Source organism: Argopecten irradians, chromosome 2 (assembly GCF_041381155.1).
Source record: "Argopecten irradians isolate NY chromosome 2, Ai_NY, whole genome shotgun sequence".
NCBI lineage: Eukaryota > Metazoa > Mollusca > Bivalvia > Pectinida > Pectinidae > Argopecten > Argopecten irradians.
The window spans coordinates 65117997-65133434 of record NC_091135.1 but is presented as its reverse complement, the minus strand read 5'-3'; the positions used below and the strand labels follow the sequence as shown (position 1 = coordinate 65133434).

General features: G+C 33.6%; 1 protein-coding gene across 1 annotated transcript in view; it reads left to right on the top strand.

The window, feature by feature from the left end:
• LOC138316232 (FMRFamide-activated amiloride-sensitive sodium channel-like) overlaps positions 1-15438 on the top strand; it is a 54038-nt gene that overhangs the window by 34054 nt on the left and 4546 nt on the right. Inside the window, exons 7-9 of the mRNA XM_069257833.1 lie at positions 13500-13580; positions 14289-14380; positions 15243-15403. Coding sequence (XP_069113934.1) covers positions 13500-13580; positions 14289-14380; positions 15243-15403 — 334 coding nt within the window. The remainder of the gene's footprint in view (positions 1-13499; positions 13581-14288; positions 14381-15242; positions 15404-15438) is intronic.

The window sequence follows — 15438 nt, the reverse complement described above, 5'->3', positions numbered from 1 at the left end:
CGATAAATCGAGCTGTACCTCTTTGATTTCTGTCTCGATAAGTGATATTGTCTGCTCTATCATCATCAAATTGCGAGGAATGGGTGTTCTCCGAGAATCTCACCTTAGGAGTGCTCTCCCCTTTACTTCGGACTCCAAAATTTCCTTCGTGTGATGATTTCTTCAGTCTTTGCTGACTAGCAGACTCTCGCAGGCTCTGATTCTGAACATCTAGTTGGCGTAACTGTTCCTGCATTTTCTCTATCTCCCTCTCAATCTCATGAGATGAAATATCTTCAGGCGTGCTCATACTGCTATATAAATCAGCAATATCTGCCTTTACCTCAGAAGTTCTGCCATCTGCATACATAGATGTTACACCAGAATCTCTATAATGACTGCTCCCCTTCGACATCTGTAGTTTTGGTGTAGAGTGAAATCCCTGTCCACTATCCTCACCACAATCCATCTCAGAATTTCTTAACTGAGTGCGAGATGTCTCATCAGAAATCATATTCAGAACAATATAACAGTTAAATCTAAAATCAGTTGTTATTTAAAACTGAGTAATCGAACAGCACAAAAATATTGACAAGATCACCACCGCTGCAACCAAATTATGTGACGTTTACCGGGTCCGATCCAGTCACAATTAACTGATGATCTATAGTGTCTATATTATGTACTGTTCCTATCAAATTACTCAGTGCAAATATATACAAATAATACACAGCTGACCTAGCTGTGATTCTATATATCCCTAAATATTATGATTAACAATATCAATGCTACTGATCACTCAGTGCCTCTGAGTGATCATGATAACTTAACTTCAAAATATACAAACAGCATAAATCATACAGATCGGAATAATTATTAAATGATTAGCAACAAATACTGAGTGATCTATAAGCCTATGCGAGTAGTCTCCCCTACCTCGGGTGATTCGATAATCCCTACTCGCACATATATAATCAGACTACGATAAAATCAATGTAATATTATCTATAAGAACCTTTCCCTAAGGCTTAACACTACCGAGCTACCGAGTACTCAAAATCACTGTGCACTCACAGTACTCACTGCTACTGAGCACTCACGTTTACCGAGTACTCTCAGAGCAATCACTCCAGCAATGATTCACACACAATCATTACATATTACAGAGTACTATAATCACTAGTACTCTCAATGATTCACGTAAACGCAATCATTCAACGAGCAATCCCAAGGCTCAGTTTACAACTTACTCTCCAGAGTATATAACGCGGAGGAGGAAAGCCTTATTCAGGCACGTCAATCTCCGATCTCAACTCTACCGTATGTTATTATCAACCTTGTTCAGGCACATCTATATTTACCTTGTATTAACCACTTAGGTGTTTTCGCTCTCGTTGAAACCGCGGCTTTACAAGCGTCTACTTGACGGCGAAACTAACAGACAAAATAGAGCAGACAGCGATTCCGGATAGCATGTTAATACAACCGTATTTCATCACACAACTAGTGATAAGAGCGGAGACTATAAAAAGCCGTTCTCTATTATACTATGTCCCAAGTCGTTCTGTCATTTGTTTAACCCCAGGGATCCTTTTGCTGTGGTATCATTAATAATTCATCAATCTACTCCTCCTTATTTGATTGGTCCGCAATGAGTCGAGGCGGAAGTCTTGACCGATCAATGTTAATGATTAAATTTCATTAATTCTACTAGATTTTACTGCTAGACTATTGGGATTTTATTTCTTTAAGGTTTCACTCAGTGAATTACAAGCCTGCACTTAGTAAGTGCCATAGGTCATATATTATAGGTCCATAGGTTATATGAATAGTTAACCAGTAACTACATATATACGTTATTATATTGAGTCAAGATACATGTAACTAGCCATTACCAATGATAAACAGTGACTGGTATATGTATTGGCTCCAGATTTCTCCTGAATGCTGTTAGATTATATATTGACATCGGTTTTAAACGCAGAAATTCTACCTTATACACCACAAATACTGATTCATAATCTATGATATATACAAAAGCTATGCATGAACTATTGTATAATATTACATATAGATTGTATATGATAAATTTCCTTTAGTCTTGACAAGGCCTAATTTATTATACATATTCCCTATTAATAATTCTTATACATCTGACATGGCCATAACACAGAGATGCAAATGGAAACAAAAAAAAAAACTCTGCAAAAATACTACGTGATCGTCAAAAGCGACTAATTTTTTGTATTATTTTCTCTTTTTTGACATTAAGTTATAGTGGAGCGGTCAGGCCTAAAAATGGTTCCAATACTATAGAAAGTACGAAACTTTGACTTCTTTATAAAATAAGATTTAAGAAAAAAATCGACCACAAGAATTAAGGCAGTCATATTGATTTTCAAAATGGTCTCAAATCACATTTTTTTAGCCATGTCAGTACGATCTGTAACATTTACATTGCTTCAATGGCGATGATGACTATATTTCTGCTCACTCAAACTTCAAGAACTTGCAATTTCTATGAAATAGACTGGAATTTGTAAACAAATCAAGGTATTTTGTACATAGACTGAATAAAGGGACACAACACACACATTATCTGAAAACGTCTGGTTCTGTTGTTTTGACATTTTTTTTCAATCAGTTTTGATAGATTTGGGGGATTTCTATTCAGGCACATGATATGCACAAATTTAAGCTATTAATGCTGAATGATTATTTTCCTTGGTATATAACCTCTATCTCCAAACAATAACAAACTCTTAACACGTGATTTTTCCTTTTCAATGTGATATACTATTATCCTTCCATCATTATAATTAATACATGTACATAATAACTTATTTTTCTTTAGTTTATTTATTTTTTCGTTCATTAAAATTAATACATAATAACTTAAATTTTGTTTAATTTCGTTTGTATATTTTTCCCGTAAGGATATGAGCACGATAGAAATTATTACCATTTTGTTTTTTATTTGGACCGGAATGTCGTTGAGAGAGTCAGTAATACTATTTTGTTTTTTATTTGGACAGGAATATTGTTAAGAGATTCAGTAAAACTATTATTTGGACAGGAGTGTCGTTGAGAGAGTCAGTAAAACTATTTTGTTTTTATTTTGACAGGAGTGTCGTTGAGAGAGTCAGTTGAACTATTTTTTTCATTTCGACATGAATATCGTTGAGAGAGTCAGTAAAACAGTGTGTTTTTTTAATTAAGACAGGGATGTTGTTGAGAGATTCAGTAAAACTATTTTGTTTTTTTTTTTTTTTTTTTTGGACAGGAGTGTCGTTGAGAGAGTCAGTAAAACTGTTTGTTTTTATTTTGACAGGAGTGTCGTTGAGAGAGTCAGTAAAACTATTTTGTTTTAATTGAGACAGAAATGTTGTTGAATGATTCAGTAAAACTGTTTTATTTTTTATTTGGACAGGAGTGTCGTTGAGCGAGTCAGTTATACTATTTTTTTATTTAGACAGGAATATTGTTTAGAGATTCAGAAAAACTATTTTGTTTTTTAGGTCATCTGACCGAAGGTCAGGATGACCTATTGTCATCGTGTTTTGTCCGTCGTCGTGCGCCGTCCGCCGTGCGTCGTGCGTAAGACTATTTATACAAAAGCCTACTCCTCCTTAACCCTTGAGCGGATTACATCCATATTTGGTGTGAAACATCATTGGGGGAGGACAATCATATTTTATATAAATGAGCCTGGTCCGACCCCTAGGGGCTGAGGGATGGGGCCCAAAAGAGGGCAAATTTTCTTAATTTTAGCTTTAAAATCCTACTCCTCCTTCTTCCTTTAATGGATTTCATCTATATTTGGTGTTAAATATCATTGGGGAAGGACATTCATATTTTATATAAATGAGCCTGGTCCGACCCCTAGGGGCTAAGGGGTGGGGCCCCAAATGGGGAAATTTTCTTAATTTTAGCTTTAAAATCCTACTCCTCCTTCATCCTTGAATGGATTTCATCCATATTTGGTGTGAAACATCATTTGGGAAGGACAATCATATTTTATATCAATGAGATAGGTCCGACACCTAGAGGCAGAGGGGCGGGGCCCCAAAAGGGGAAATTTTCTTAATTTAAGCTTTTAAATCCTACTCCTCCTTCATCCTTGGATGAATTTCATCCATATTTAGTGTGAAACATCATTGGGGAAGGACAATCATATTTTATATAAATGAGTCTGGTCCGACCCCTAGGGGCTGAGGGATGGGGCCCCAAAAGGGCAAATTTTCTTAATTTTAGCTGGCCCACTTCCTGTTTTCAGGTTTCGGTCTCTGTTCTCAATGAAAATTAGTCTATAGGGGTTTAAATTGATGCCGAACAACATGCAAACGTTTTCGTGAAGATTTTAGTATTCCAAGATGGCCGCTGACCCACTTCCTGTTTTCAGGTTTCAGTCTCCGATCTCAAGGAAAATTGGTCTATAGGGGTTTTAATTGATTCAGAAGGGGGAACTTCAGGTGAGGACAATCATATTTTATAAAGGACCTAGCTAAGACCCATGGGGATAGTACGGCGGATGTCCAAAATGGAAGCTTTGCTGAAATTTGGCTTTAAAATCTGACTCCTCCTTATATTAATCCATAAATGGGTTACAACCATATATGGATGAAGGGCTACCAAGTTTGTTCAACAAATGACATTTACCTATTTCAGAAACTTACATATTCAACTAAGGGATTCCTCGTATTGTTTATATTAATCTTTAACCAATACTTTATACTGTGACTTTGTTGTTTTGTGCAATGAGTCAGATGACCGTTAAGGCCCATGGGCATCTTGTTTTTTATTTGGACAGGAGTGTCGTTGAGAGAGTCAGTAAAACTATTTTGTTTTAATTTGGACTAGAGTGTCGTGTAGAGAGTCAGTAAAACTATTTTTTATTTAGACAGGAGTTTCGTGTAAAGAGTCAGTAAAACAGTTGTTTTTATTTAAACAGGAGTGTCGTGAAGAGAGTCAGTAAAACAGTTGTTTTCATTTAGACAGGAGTGTCGTGTAGAGAGTCAGTAAAACAGTTGTTTTTATTTAGACAGGAGTGTCGTTGAGAGAGTTATTTTTAATATTTTTATTTAAGGCAGGGATGATGTTGAGAGATTTAGTAAAACTATTTGTTTTTTAATTGGACAGGAGTTTCGTTGAGAGAATCAGTAATACTATTTTTCATTTTGACAGGAGTGTCGTTGAGAGAGTCAGTAAAACTATTTGATTTATCTTTGGACAGGAGTTTCGTTGAGAGAGTTAGTAAAACAATTTTGGTTTTATTTGGATATGAGTGTCGTTGAGAGAATCAGTTTTACTATTTCGTTTTTATTTGGACATGAATGTCGTTGAGAGATTCAGAAATACTTTTTTGTTTTTATTTGGACACGAGTGTCGTTGGGAGATTCAGTAATACTACTTTGATTTTATTTGGACAGGAGTGTTGTTGATAGATTCAATAATACTATTTTGTTTATATTTGGACATGAGTGTCGTTGAGAGATTCATTTATACTTTTTCGTTTTTATTTGGACATGAATGTTGTTGAGAGATTCAGTAAAACTATTTTGTTTTTATTTGGACATGAGTATTGTTGAGAGAGTCAGTAAAACTATTTTTGGACAGGAGTGTAGTTGAGTGAGTCAGTAAAACTATTTTGTTTTTTTATTTAGACAGGGATGTTGTTGAGAGATTCAGTAAAACTATTTTGTTTTTATTTGGACATGAGTGTCGTTGAGAGAGTCAGTAAAACTATTTCGTTTTTATTTTGACAGGAGTGTCGTTGAGAGAGTCTGTAAAACTATCTTGTTTTTATTTTGACAGGAGTGTCGTTGAGAGAGTCAATAAAATTATTTTTAGACACGAGAGTCGTTGAGAGATTAAGTTATACTATTTTGTTTCTATTTGGACATGAGTGTTGTTGAGGTATTCAGTTATACTATTTTGTTTTTATTTGGACATTAGTGTTGTTGAGAGAGAGAGAGAGAGAGAGAGAGAGAGAGAGAGAGAGAGAGAGAGAGAGAGAGAGAGAGAGAGAGAGAGAGAGAGAGAGAGTAAAACTATTTTGTTTTTTATTTGGACAGGAGTTTCGTTGAGAGATTCAGTAAAACTACTTTGTTTATATTTGGACATGAGTGTCGTTCAGAGATTCAGTTATACTTTTTTCGTTTTTATTTGGACATGAATGTTTTTGAGTGATTCAGTAAAACTATTTTGTTTTTATTTGGACAGGAGTTTCGTTGAGAGAGTCAGTAAAACTATTTTTTGGACAGGAGTGTCGTTGAGTGAGTCAGTAAAACTATTTTGTTTTTTATTTGGACAGGGATGTTGTTGAGAGAGTCAGTAAAACTATTTTGTTTTTATTTGGACATGAGTGTCGTTTAGAGAGAGAGTAAAACTATTTTGCTTTTTATTTGGACAGGAGTGTCGCTGAGAGATTCAGTAATACTACATTGTTTTTATTTGGACATGAATGTCGTTGAGAGAGTCAGTAATACTATTTTGCTTTTTATTTTGACAGTAGTGTTGTTGAGAGAGTCAGTAATAATTTTTGTTTTGTTTTTTATTTTGACCGGAGTGTCGTTGAAAGAGTTAGTAATACTATTTTGTTTTTTATTTTGACAGGAGTGTTGTTGAGAGAGTCAGTAATACTATTTCGTTTTTATTTTGACAGAAATGTTGTTGAGAGAGTCAGTAATACTATTTTGTTTTTATTTGTACAGGAGTGTCGTTGAGAGAGTCAGTAATACTATTTTGTTTTTTATTTTGATAGGAGTGTCGTTGAGAGAGTCAGTTATATTATTTTTTATTTGGAAATGAGTGTCGTTGAGAGAGTCAGTAAAACTATCTTGTTTTTATTTTGACAGGAGTGTCGTTGAGAGAGTCAGTAAAACTGTTTTGTTTTCATTTGGACAGAAATGTTGTTGAGATATTCCGTTAAACTATTTTGTTTTTTATTTAGACATGAGTGTCGTTGAGAGAGTCAGTAATACTATTTTGTTTTTATTTGTACATGAGTGGCGTTGAGAGAGTCAGTTAAACTTTTTTTATTCGTACAGGATTGTCGTTGAGAGATTCAGTAATACTATTTTTTATTTTTACAGGAGTATAATTGAGAGATTCAGTAATACTATTTTTTTATTTGTACAGCAGGGTCGTTGAGAGAGTCAGTAAAACTACTTGGTTTTAATTTGGGCAGGAGTTTCTTTGAGAGAGTCAATGAAACCATATTGGTTTTAATTAAACAGGAATGTCGTTGAGAGATTCACTAATACTATTTTGTTTCTATTTTGGACATGAGTGCTGTTGAGAGATTCAGTAATACTACTTTGTTTTTATTTGGACAGGAGTGTCGTTGAGAGAGTCAATAATACTATTTCGTTTGCTTAAACATGAGTGTCGTTGAGAGATCCAGTTATACTATTTTGTTTTTATTTGGACATGAATGTCGTTGAGAAATTCAGTAAAACAATTTTGTTTTTATTTGGACAGGATTGTCGTTGAGAGAGTCAGTAAATCTATTTTGTTCCCTATTTGGACAGGACTGTCGTTGAGAGATTCAGAAAAATATTTTTTTTTTATTTGGATAGAAGTGTCGTTGAGAGAGTCAGTAAAACTATTTTGTTTTTGTTTGGACAGGGGTGTCGTTGAGAGATTCAGTAATACTACTTAGTTTTTATTTGGACATGAATGTCGTTGAGAGAGTCAGTAATTTGTTTTTTTTTTATTTTGACAGGAGTGTTTTTGAGAGAGTCAGTAATACTATTTTGTTTTTTATTTTGACAGGAGTGTCGTTGACAGAGTTAGTAATACTATTTTGTTTTTTAATTTGACATGAGTGTCGTTTAGAGAGTCAGTTATATTTTTTTTATTTGGACTTGAGTATCGTTGAGAGAGTCAGTAAAACTATCTTGTTTTTATTTTGACAGGAGTGTTTTTGAGAGAGTCAGTAATACTATTTCGTTTTTATTTTGACAGGAGTGTTGTTGAGAGAGTCAGTAATACTATTTTGTTTTTAATTTTGACAGGAGTGTCGTTGAGAGAGTCGGTTATATTATTTTTTTTATTTGGAAATGAGTGTCGTTGAGAGAGTCAGTAAAACTATCTTGTTTTTATTTTGACAGGAGTGTCGTTGAGAGAGTCAGTAAAACTATTTCGTTTTTATTTTGACAGGAGTGTCGTTGAGAGAGTCAGTAAAACTGTTTTGTTTTTATTTTGACAGGAGTGTCGTTGAGAGAGTCAGTAAAACTATTTCGTTTTTATTTTGACAGGAGTGTCGTTGAGAGAGTCTGTAAAACTATCTTGTTTTTATTTTGACAGGAGTGTCGTTGAGAGAGTCAGTAAAACTATTTCGTTTTATTTTGACAGGAGTGCTTGAGAGTCAGTAAAACTATTGTTTTACAGTTGTGAGAGTGCGTGAGAGTCAGTAAAACTATCTTGTTTTTATTTTGACAGGAGTGTCGTTGAGAGAGTCAGTAAAACTATTTCGTTTTTATTTTGACAGGAGTGTCGTTGAGAGAGTCAGTAAAACTATTTCAGGAGTGTCGTTTCAGTAAAATATTTTTTTTGACAGGAGTGCGAGAGGTCAGTAAAACTATTTTGTTTTTTTTGACAGGAGTGTCGTTGAGAGAGTCAGTAAAACTATTTTGTTTTTATTTTGACAGGGTGTGTGGAGATCAGTAAAACTATTTGTTTTTTTGACAGGAGTGCGTTGAGAGTCAGTAAAACTATTTCGTTTTATTTGACAGGAGTGTCGTTGAAGAGTCAGTAAAACTATTTGTTTTTATTTACAGGAGTGTCGTTGAGAGAGTCAGTAAAACTATTTCGTTTTTATTTTGACAGGAGTGTCGTTGAGAGAGTCAGTAAAACTATTTTGTTTTTATTTTGACAGGAGTGTCGTTGAGAGAGTCAGTAAAACTATCTTGTTTTTATTTTGACAGGAGTGTGTTGAGAGAGTCAGTAAAACTGTTTTTTTTATTTGACAGAAATGTTGTTGAGATATTCCGTTAAACTATTTTGTTTTTTATTTAGACATGAGTGTCGTTGAGAGAGTCAGTAATACTATTTTGTTTTTATTTGGACATGAGTGGCGTTGAGAGAGTCAGTTAAACTTTTTTTATTCGTACAGGATTGTCGTTGAGAGATTCAGTAATACTATTTTTTATTTTTACAGGAGTATAATTGAGAGATTCAGTAATACTATTTTTTTATTTGTACAGCAGGGTCGTTGAGAGAGTCAGTAAAACAACTTGGTTTTAATTTGGGCAGGAGTTTCTTTGAGAGAGTCAATGAAACCATATTGGTTTTAATTAAACAGGAATGTCGTTGAGAGATTCACTAATACTATTTTGTTTCTATTTTGGACATGAGTGCTGTTGAGAGATTCAGTAATACTACTTTGTTTTTATTTGGACAGGAGTGTCGTTGAGAGAGTCAATAATACTATTTCGTTTGCTTAAACATGAGGATCGTTGAGAGATCCAGTTATACTATTTTGTTTTTATTTGGACATGAATGTCGTTGAGAAATTCAGTAAAACAATTTTGTTTTTATTTGGACAGGATTGTCGTTGAGAGAGTCAGTGAATCTATGTTGTTCCCTATTTGGACAGGACTGTCGTTGAGAGATTCAGAAAAATATTTTTTTTTATTTGGATAGAAGTGTCGTTGAGAGAGTCAGTAAAACTATTTTGTTTTTGTTTGGACAGGGGTGTCGTTGAGAGATTCAGTAATACTACTTAGTTTTTATTTGGACATGAATGTCGTTGAGAGAGTCAGTAATACTATTTTGTTTTTTTTTATTTTGACAGGAGTGTTTTTGAGAGAGTCAGTAATACTATTTTGTTTTTTATTTTGACAGGAGTGTCGTTGACAGAGTTAGTAATACTATTTTGTTTTTTAATTTGACATGAGTGTCGTTTAGAGAGTCAGTTATATTTTTTTTATTTGGACTTGAGTATCGTTGAGAGAGTCAGTAAAACTATCTTGTTTTTATTTTGACAGGAGTGTTTTTGAGAGAGTCAGTAATACTATTTCGTTTTTATTTTGACAGGAGTGTTGTTGAGAGAGTCAGTAATACTATTTTGTTTTTAATTTTGACAGGAGTGTCGTTGAGAGAGTCGGTTATATTATTTTTTTTATTTTGAAATGAGTGTCGTTGAGAGAGTCAGTAAAACTATCTTGTTTTTATTTTGACAGGAGTGTCGTTGAGAGAGTCAGTAAAACTATTTCGTTTTTATTTTGACAGGAGTGTCGTTGAGAGAGTCAGTAAAACTATCTTGTTTTTATTTTGACAGGAGTGTCGTTGAGAGAGTCAGTAAAACTATTTCGTTTTTATTTTGACAGGAGTGTCGTTGAGAGAGTCAGTAAAACTATCTTGTTTTTATTTTGACAGGAGTGTCGTTGAGAGAGTCAGTAAAACTATTTCGTTTTTATTTTGACAGGAGTGTCGTTGAGAGAGTCAGTAAAACTATTTCGTTTTTATTGTGACAGGAGTGTCGTTGAGAGAGAGTCAGTAAAACTATTTCGTTTTTATTTTGACAGGAGTGTCGTTGAGAGAGTCAGTAAAACTATTTCGTTTTTATTTTGACAGGAGTGTCGTTGAGAGAGTCAGTAAAACTATCTTGTTTTTATTTTGACAGGAGTGTCGTTGAGAGAGTCAGTAAAACTGTTTTGTTTTAATTTGGACAGAAATGTTGTTGAGATATTCAGTTAAACTATTTTGTTTTTTATTTAGACATGAGTGTCGTTGAGAGAGTCAGTAATACTATTTTGTTTTTATTTGGACATGAGTGGCGTTGAGAGAGTCAGTTAAACTTTTTTTATTCGTACAGGATTGTCGTTGAGAGATTCAGTAATACTATTTTTTATTTGTACAGGAGTATAATTGAGAGATTCAGTAATACTATTTTTTTAATTGTACACCAGGGTCGTTGAGAGAGTCAGTAAAACTATTTTGTTTTTTATTTGGACAGGAGTGTCGTTGAAAGAGTCAGTAAAACTATTTTGTTTTTATTTGTACAGGAGTGTCGTTGAGAGAGAGAGTAAAACTATTTTGTTTTTTATTTTGACAGGAGTGTTTTTGAGAGAGTCAGTAATACTATTTTGTTTTTTTTATTTGGACAGAAATGTTGTTGAGAGAGTCAGTAATACTATTTTGTTTTTCTATTTGGACAGTAGTGTCGTTGAGAGAGTCAGTAATATTATTTCGTTTTTATTTTGACAGGAGTGTTGTTGAGAGATTCAGTAATACTAATTCGTTTTTTATTTTAACAGGAGTGTTGTTGAGAGATTCAGTAATACTATTTTGTTTTTATTTTGACAGGAGTGTTGTTGAGAGAGTCAGTAATACTATTTTGTTTTTTTATTTTGACAGGAATGTCGTTGAGAGAGTAAGTAATACTATTTTGTATTTTTATTTGGATAGGAGTGTCGTTGAGAGAGCCAATAATATTATTTCGTTTCCTTAAACATGAGTGTCGTTGAGAGATTTAGTAATACTATTTTCTTTCTATTTTGGACATGAGTGTCGTTGAGAGATTCAGTTATACTATTTCGTTTTTATCTGGACATGAATGTCGTTGAGAAATTCAGTAAAACAATTTTGTTTTTATTTGGATAGGAGTGTCGTTGAGAGAGTCAGTAAAACTATTTTGTTTTTATTTGGATAGGGGTGTCGTTGAAAGATTCAGTAATACTACTTTGTTTTAATTTAGGCAGGAGTTTCGTTGAGAGAGTCAATGAAACCATATTGGTTTTAATTAAACAGGAGTGTCGTATAGAGATTCAGTAATACTATTTTGTTTCTATTTTGGACATGAGTGCTGTTGAGAGATTCAGTAATACTACTTTGTTTTTATTTGGACAGGAGTGTCGTTGAGAGAGTCAATAATACAATTTCGTTTTCTTAAACATGAGTGTCGTTGAGAGATTCAGTTATACTATTTCGTTTTTATTTGGACATGAATGTCGTTGAGAAATTTAGTAAAACAATTTTGTTTTTATTTGGACAGGATTGTCGTTGAGAGAGTCAGTAAATCTATTTTGTTCCCTATTTGGACAGGACTGTCGTTGAGAGATTCAGAAAAATATTTTTTTTTATTTGGATAGGAGTGTCGTTGAGAGAGTCAGTAAAACCATTTTGTTTTTGTTTGGACAGGGGTGTCGTTGAGAGATTCAGTAATACTACTTTGTTTTTATTTGGACATGAATGTTGTTGAGAGAGTCAGTAATACTATTTTGTTTTTTATTTTGACAGGAGTGTTTTTGAGAGAGTCAGTAATACTATTTTGTTTTTTTATTTTGACAGGAGTGTCGTTGACAGAGTTAGTAATACTATTTTGTTTATTTATTTTGACATGAGTGTTGATGAGAGAGTCAGTAAAACTGTTTCGTTTTTATTTGTACAGTAGTGTCGTTGAAAGAGTCAGTAATACTATTTTGTTTTTTATTTTGACAGGAGTGTTGTTGAAAGAGTCAGTAATACTATTTTGTTTTTATTTGTACAGGAGTGTCGTTGAGAGAGTCAGTAGTTTTATTTTGTTTTTTTTTATTATTTTGACAGGAGTGTTGATGAGAGAGTCAGTAATATTATTTTGTTTTTTTTATTTTGACAGGAGTGTTTTTGAGAGAGTCAGTAGTTTTATTTTTTTTTATTTTGACAGGAGCGTTGTTGAGAGAGTCAGTAATAATATTTTGTTTTTTATTTTGACAGGAGTGTTTTTGAGAGGGTCAGTAATATTATTTTGTTTTTTTATTTTGACAGGAGTGTTTTTGAGAGAGTCAGTAGTTTTATTTTATTTTTTTTTATTTTGACACAAGAGTTGTTGAGAGATTCAGTAATACTATTTTGTTTTTCTATTTGGACAAGAGTGTCTTTGAGAGAGTCAGTAATATTATTTTGTTTTTTATTTTGACATGAGTGTTGTTGAGAGAGTCAGTAATATTATTTTGGTTTTTTATTTTGACAGGAGTGTCTTTGAGAGAGTCAGTAGTTTTATTTTGTTTTTTATTTGGACAAGAGTGTCGTTGAGAGAGTCAGTAATATTATTTTGTTTTTTATTTTGACATGAGTGTTGTTGAGAGAGTCAGTAATATTATTTTGGTTTTTTTTTTATTTTGACAGGAGTGTTGTTGAGAGAGTCAGTAATATTATTTTTTTTTTTTTTTTTATTTTGACAGGAGTGTTTTTGAGACAGTCAGTAATACTATTCTTTTTTTTATTTGGACAGGAGTATCGTTGAGAGAGTCAGTAATAATATTTTGTTTTTTTATTTTGACAGGAGTGTCGTTGAGGGAGTCAGTAATTAATTTTTTGTTTTTTATTTTGATAGGAGTGTTGTTGAGAGATTCAGTAATACTATTTTGTTTTTTATTTGGACAGGAGTGTCGTTGAGAGAGTCAGTAATATTATTTTGTTTTTATTTTGACAGGAGTGTTGTTGAGAGAGTCAGTAATACTATTTTGTTTTTTATTTTAACAGGAGTGTTGATTAGAGAGTCAGTAATACCATTTTGTTATTTATTTTGACAGGAGTGTCGTTGAGAGAGTCGGCCATAGCATTGATGATATGCTACTCCACTGTTCTTTCAACAGCATGATATGCAACTCAAGGTTTGATCATATTTGTTATGTTAATATTTCTTTTTAACTTCTCAAAAATAAGAATGTATAGTTTAAAGACGAGAGAGGATGTACATGTATTTAAAATTTCCATTAAGACGTAAACATTAATATTCACCGTATTTGTATAAATGGGCGAAATGTTGTTTATTTCATTTATTTAACACCCATTGCATCCAATATCACATTTATACACTGATATTTTACAGATCAATGCTAAAATACAAAGAAATACATAGTAATGATATCTATTCGCATTTTCTACGTCTAACTTTGAAATTGCAAACTGCATGAATGTCTGTAGCATGTATATTTTTGCTAAAGTTTGCTACTTGTTTTTTGGTTTTCTTTTCTTTCAAATGAATGGGCATCACATTGGGTTATTCTTTATCAATTGTTTAAGTTTGTCACAGTCACGCACATTTTCGAATCTTTTGTGAATCGAAAATCATAGACCTATGACTTTCAAGCAGAAACTTGAAAACATATTATTTAACTCCAATACATGATTTGTGTAAACAACAACAAATAAATACCGGAAATAATATCATTTTCGTCCTTTGACGTCTTAAGTTATTATAAACCAAAAACTTTTAATAGACTAAACTCTGCAGTTGATACGTCACGAAAAATATTATAGACTTAAGTATAATGTAACACATATATTAATGATTTAGGGAACATTTATTTGTTTTACAGTTTATTTACACCCATCACTAATACCCGGTATGGAAACTGTTACACACTAAAGACAGACGATCTGGTCACCACAGTACCTGGACCGCCGTACGGTATACATGGCATTCATTAAATAGCTATAAACTAAATATACCCTGAGACATTGATTGATTTAGATATAAGAAGACAAATATAAAAACAACTACTGTCCAACCATTATCTGGACCATTATATATCGTCCACGGATATGATGTTAGGAACATGTTCATTGGCTGAGAACCCTGAGATGTGTATTCTCAACTGGACATTGATAGGAGGGTCAATGGTGATAGGGAGGATGATACACTATCCTATCCCTCGACAATACTATGAGGCAATAGTGCCCTCTCAAACAGGCCATAATGGGTTTAGTACATCACCCTCACATGAGACCCGTTTTCATGTCATCGTAACAGAGCACGTCAAGCGACACCTCGCAACGCTATCTCCATTTCCACACCACGTTGTTACATTAAAAGTACAACATATGAATTGTTGCAGAAATCTGTGTTTCTATAAAACGGGATTAGTAGAAAAAACGGGAAAGTAGATTAATATTGAACATGAGTGAACTGTCTTCTGTAGAAAAGCAACGTTTGCTTTCATCCCCGCACACAACAGCCTGTCCGCCGTTTTGACGTCTTGGTCGAAGCGCAACGTTATAATGACGTCATGTAATGGTGACGTCACAACACATTCACGTTCAAGTTTGCGCCGCTTGCCCGGGCACTATTGCAAATAGTATCCATCTGTGTAGCCAATCAGAATCCAGCATTCTGTCACGTGATGTATTAATGTGTTATATGTTTCATAAGAAATGTAGAACAATACATTTATGCCATATTTTGCTTCTTGGTTATGTAAAAAAATTAGCCTGAGTGAATTGTCCCTTTAACTATTTAGAAGCAAACTTATTGTGTTATATGAAACCAACAGGTCTCTCAATGATATTGGATCTGGAGACTTACGAATACGTCAGTCCGTCTAGCAGTGGCAATGGAATGAAACTCGTGATTCACGAACCAGGCTCGTATCCTTTTGTGGAGGAGCACGGGGTGAACGTTGGACCGGGCCGGACATCCATCGGCTTAAATCGGGTGAGACACTAACTTTGAGGTGACTTAGATTTTCA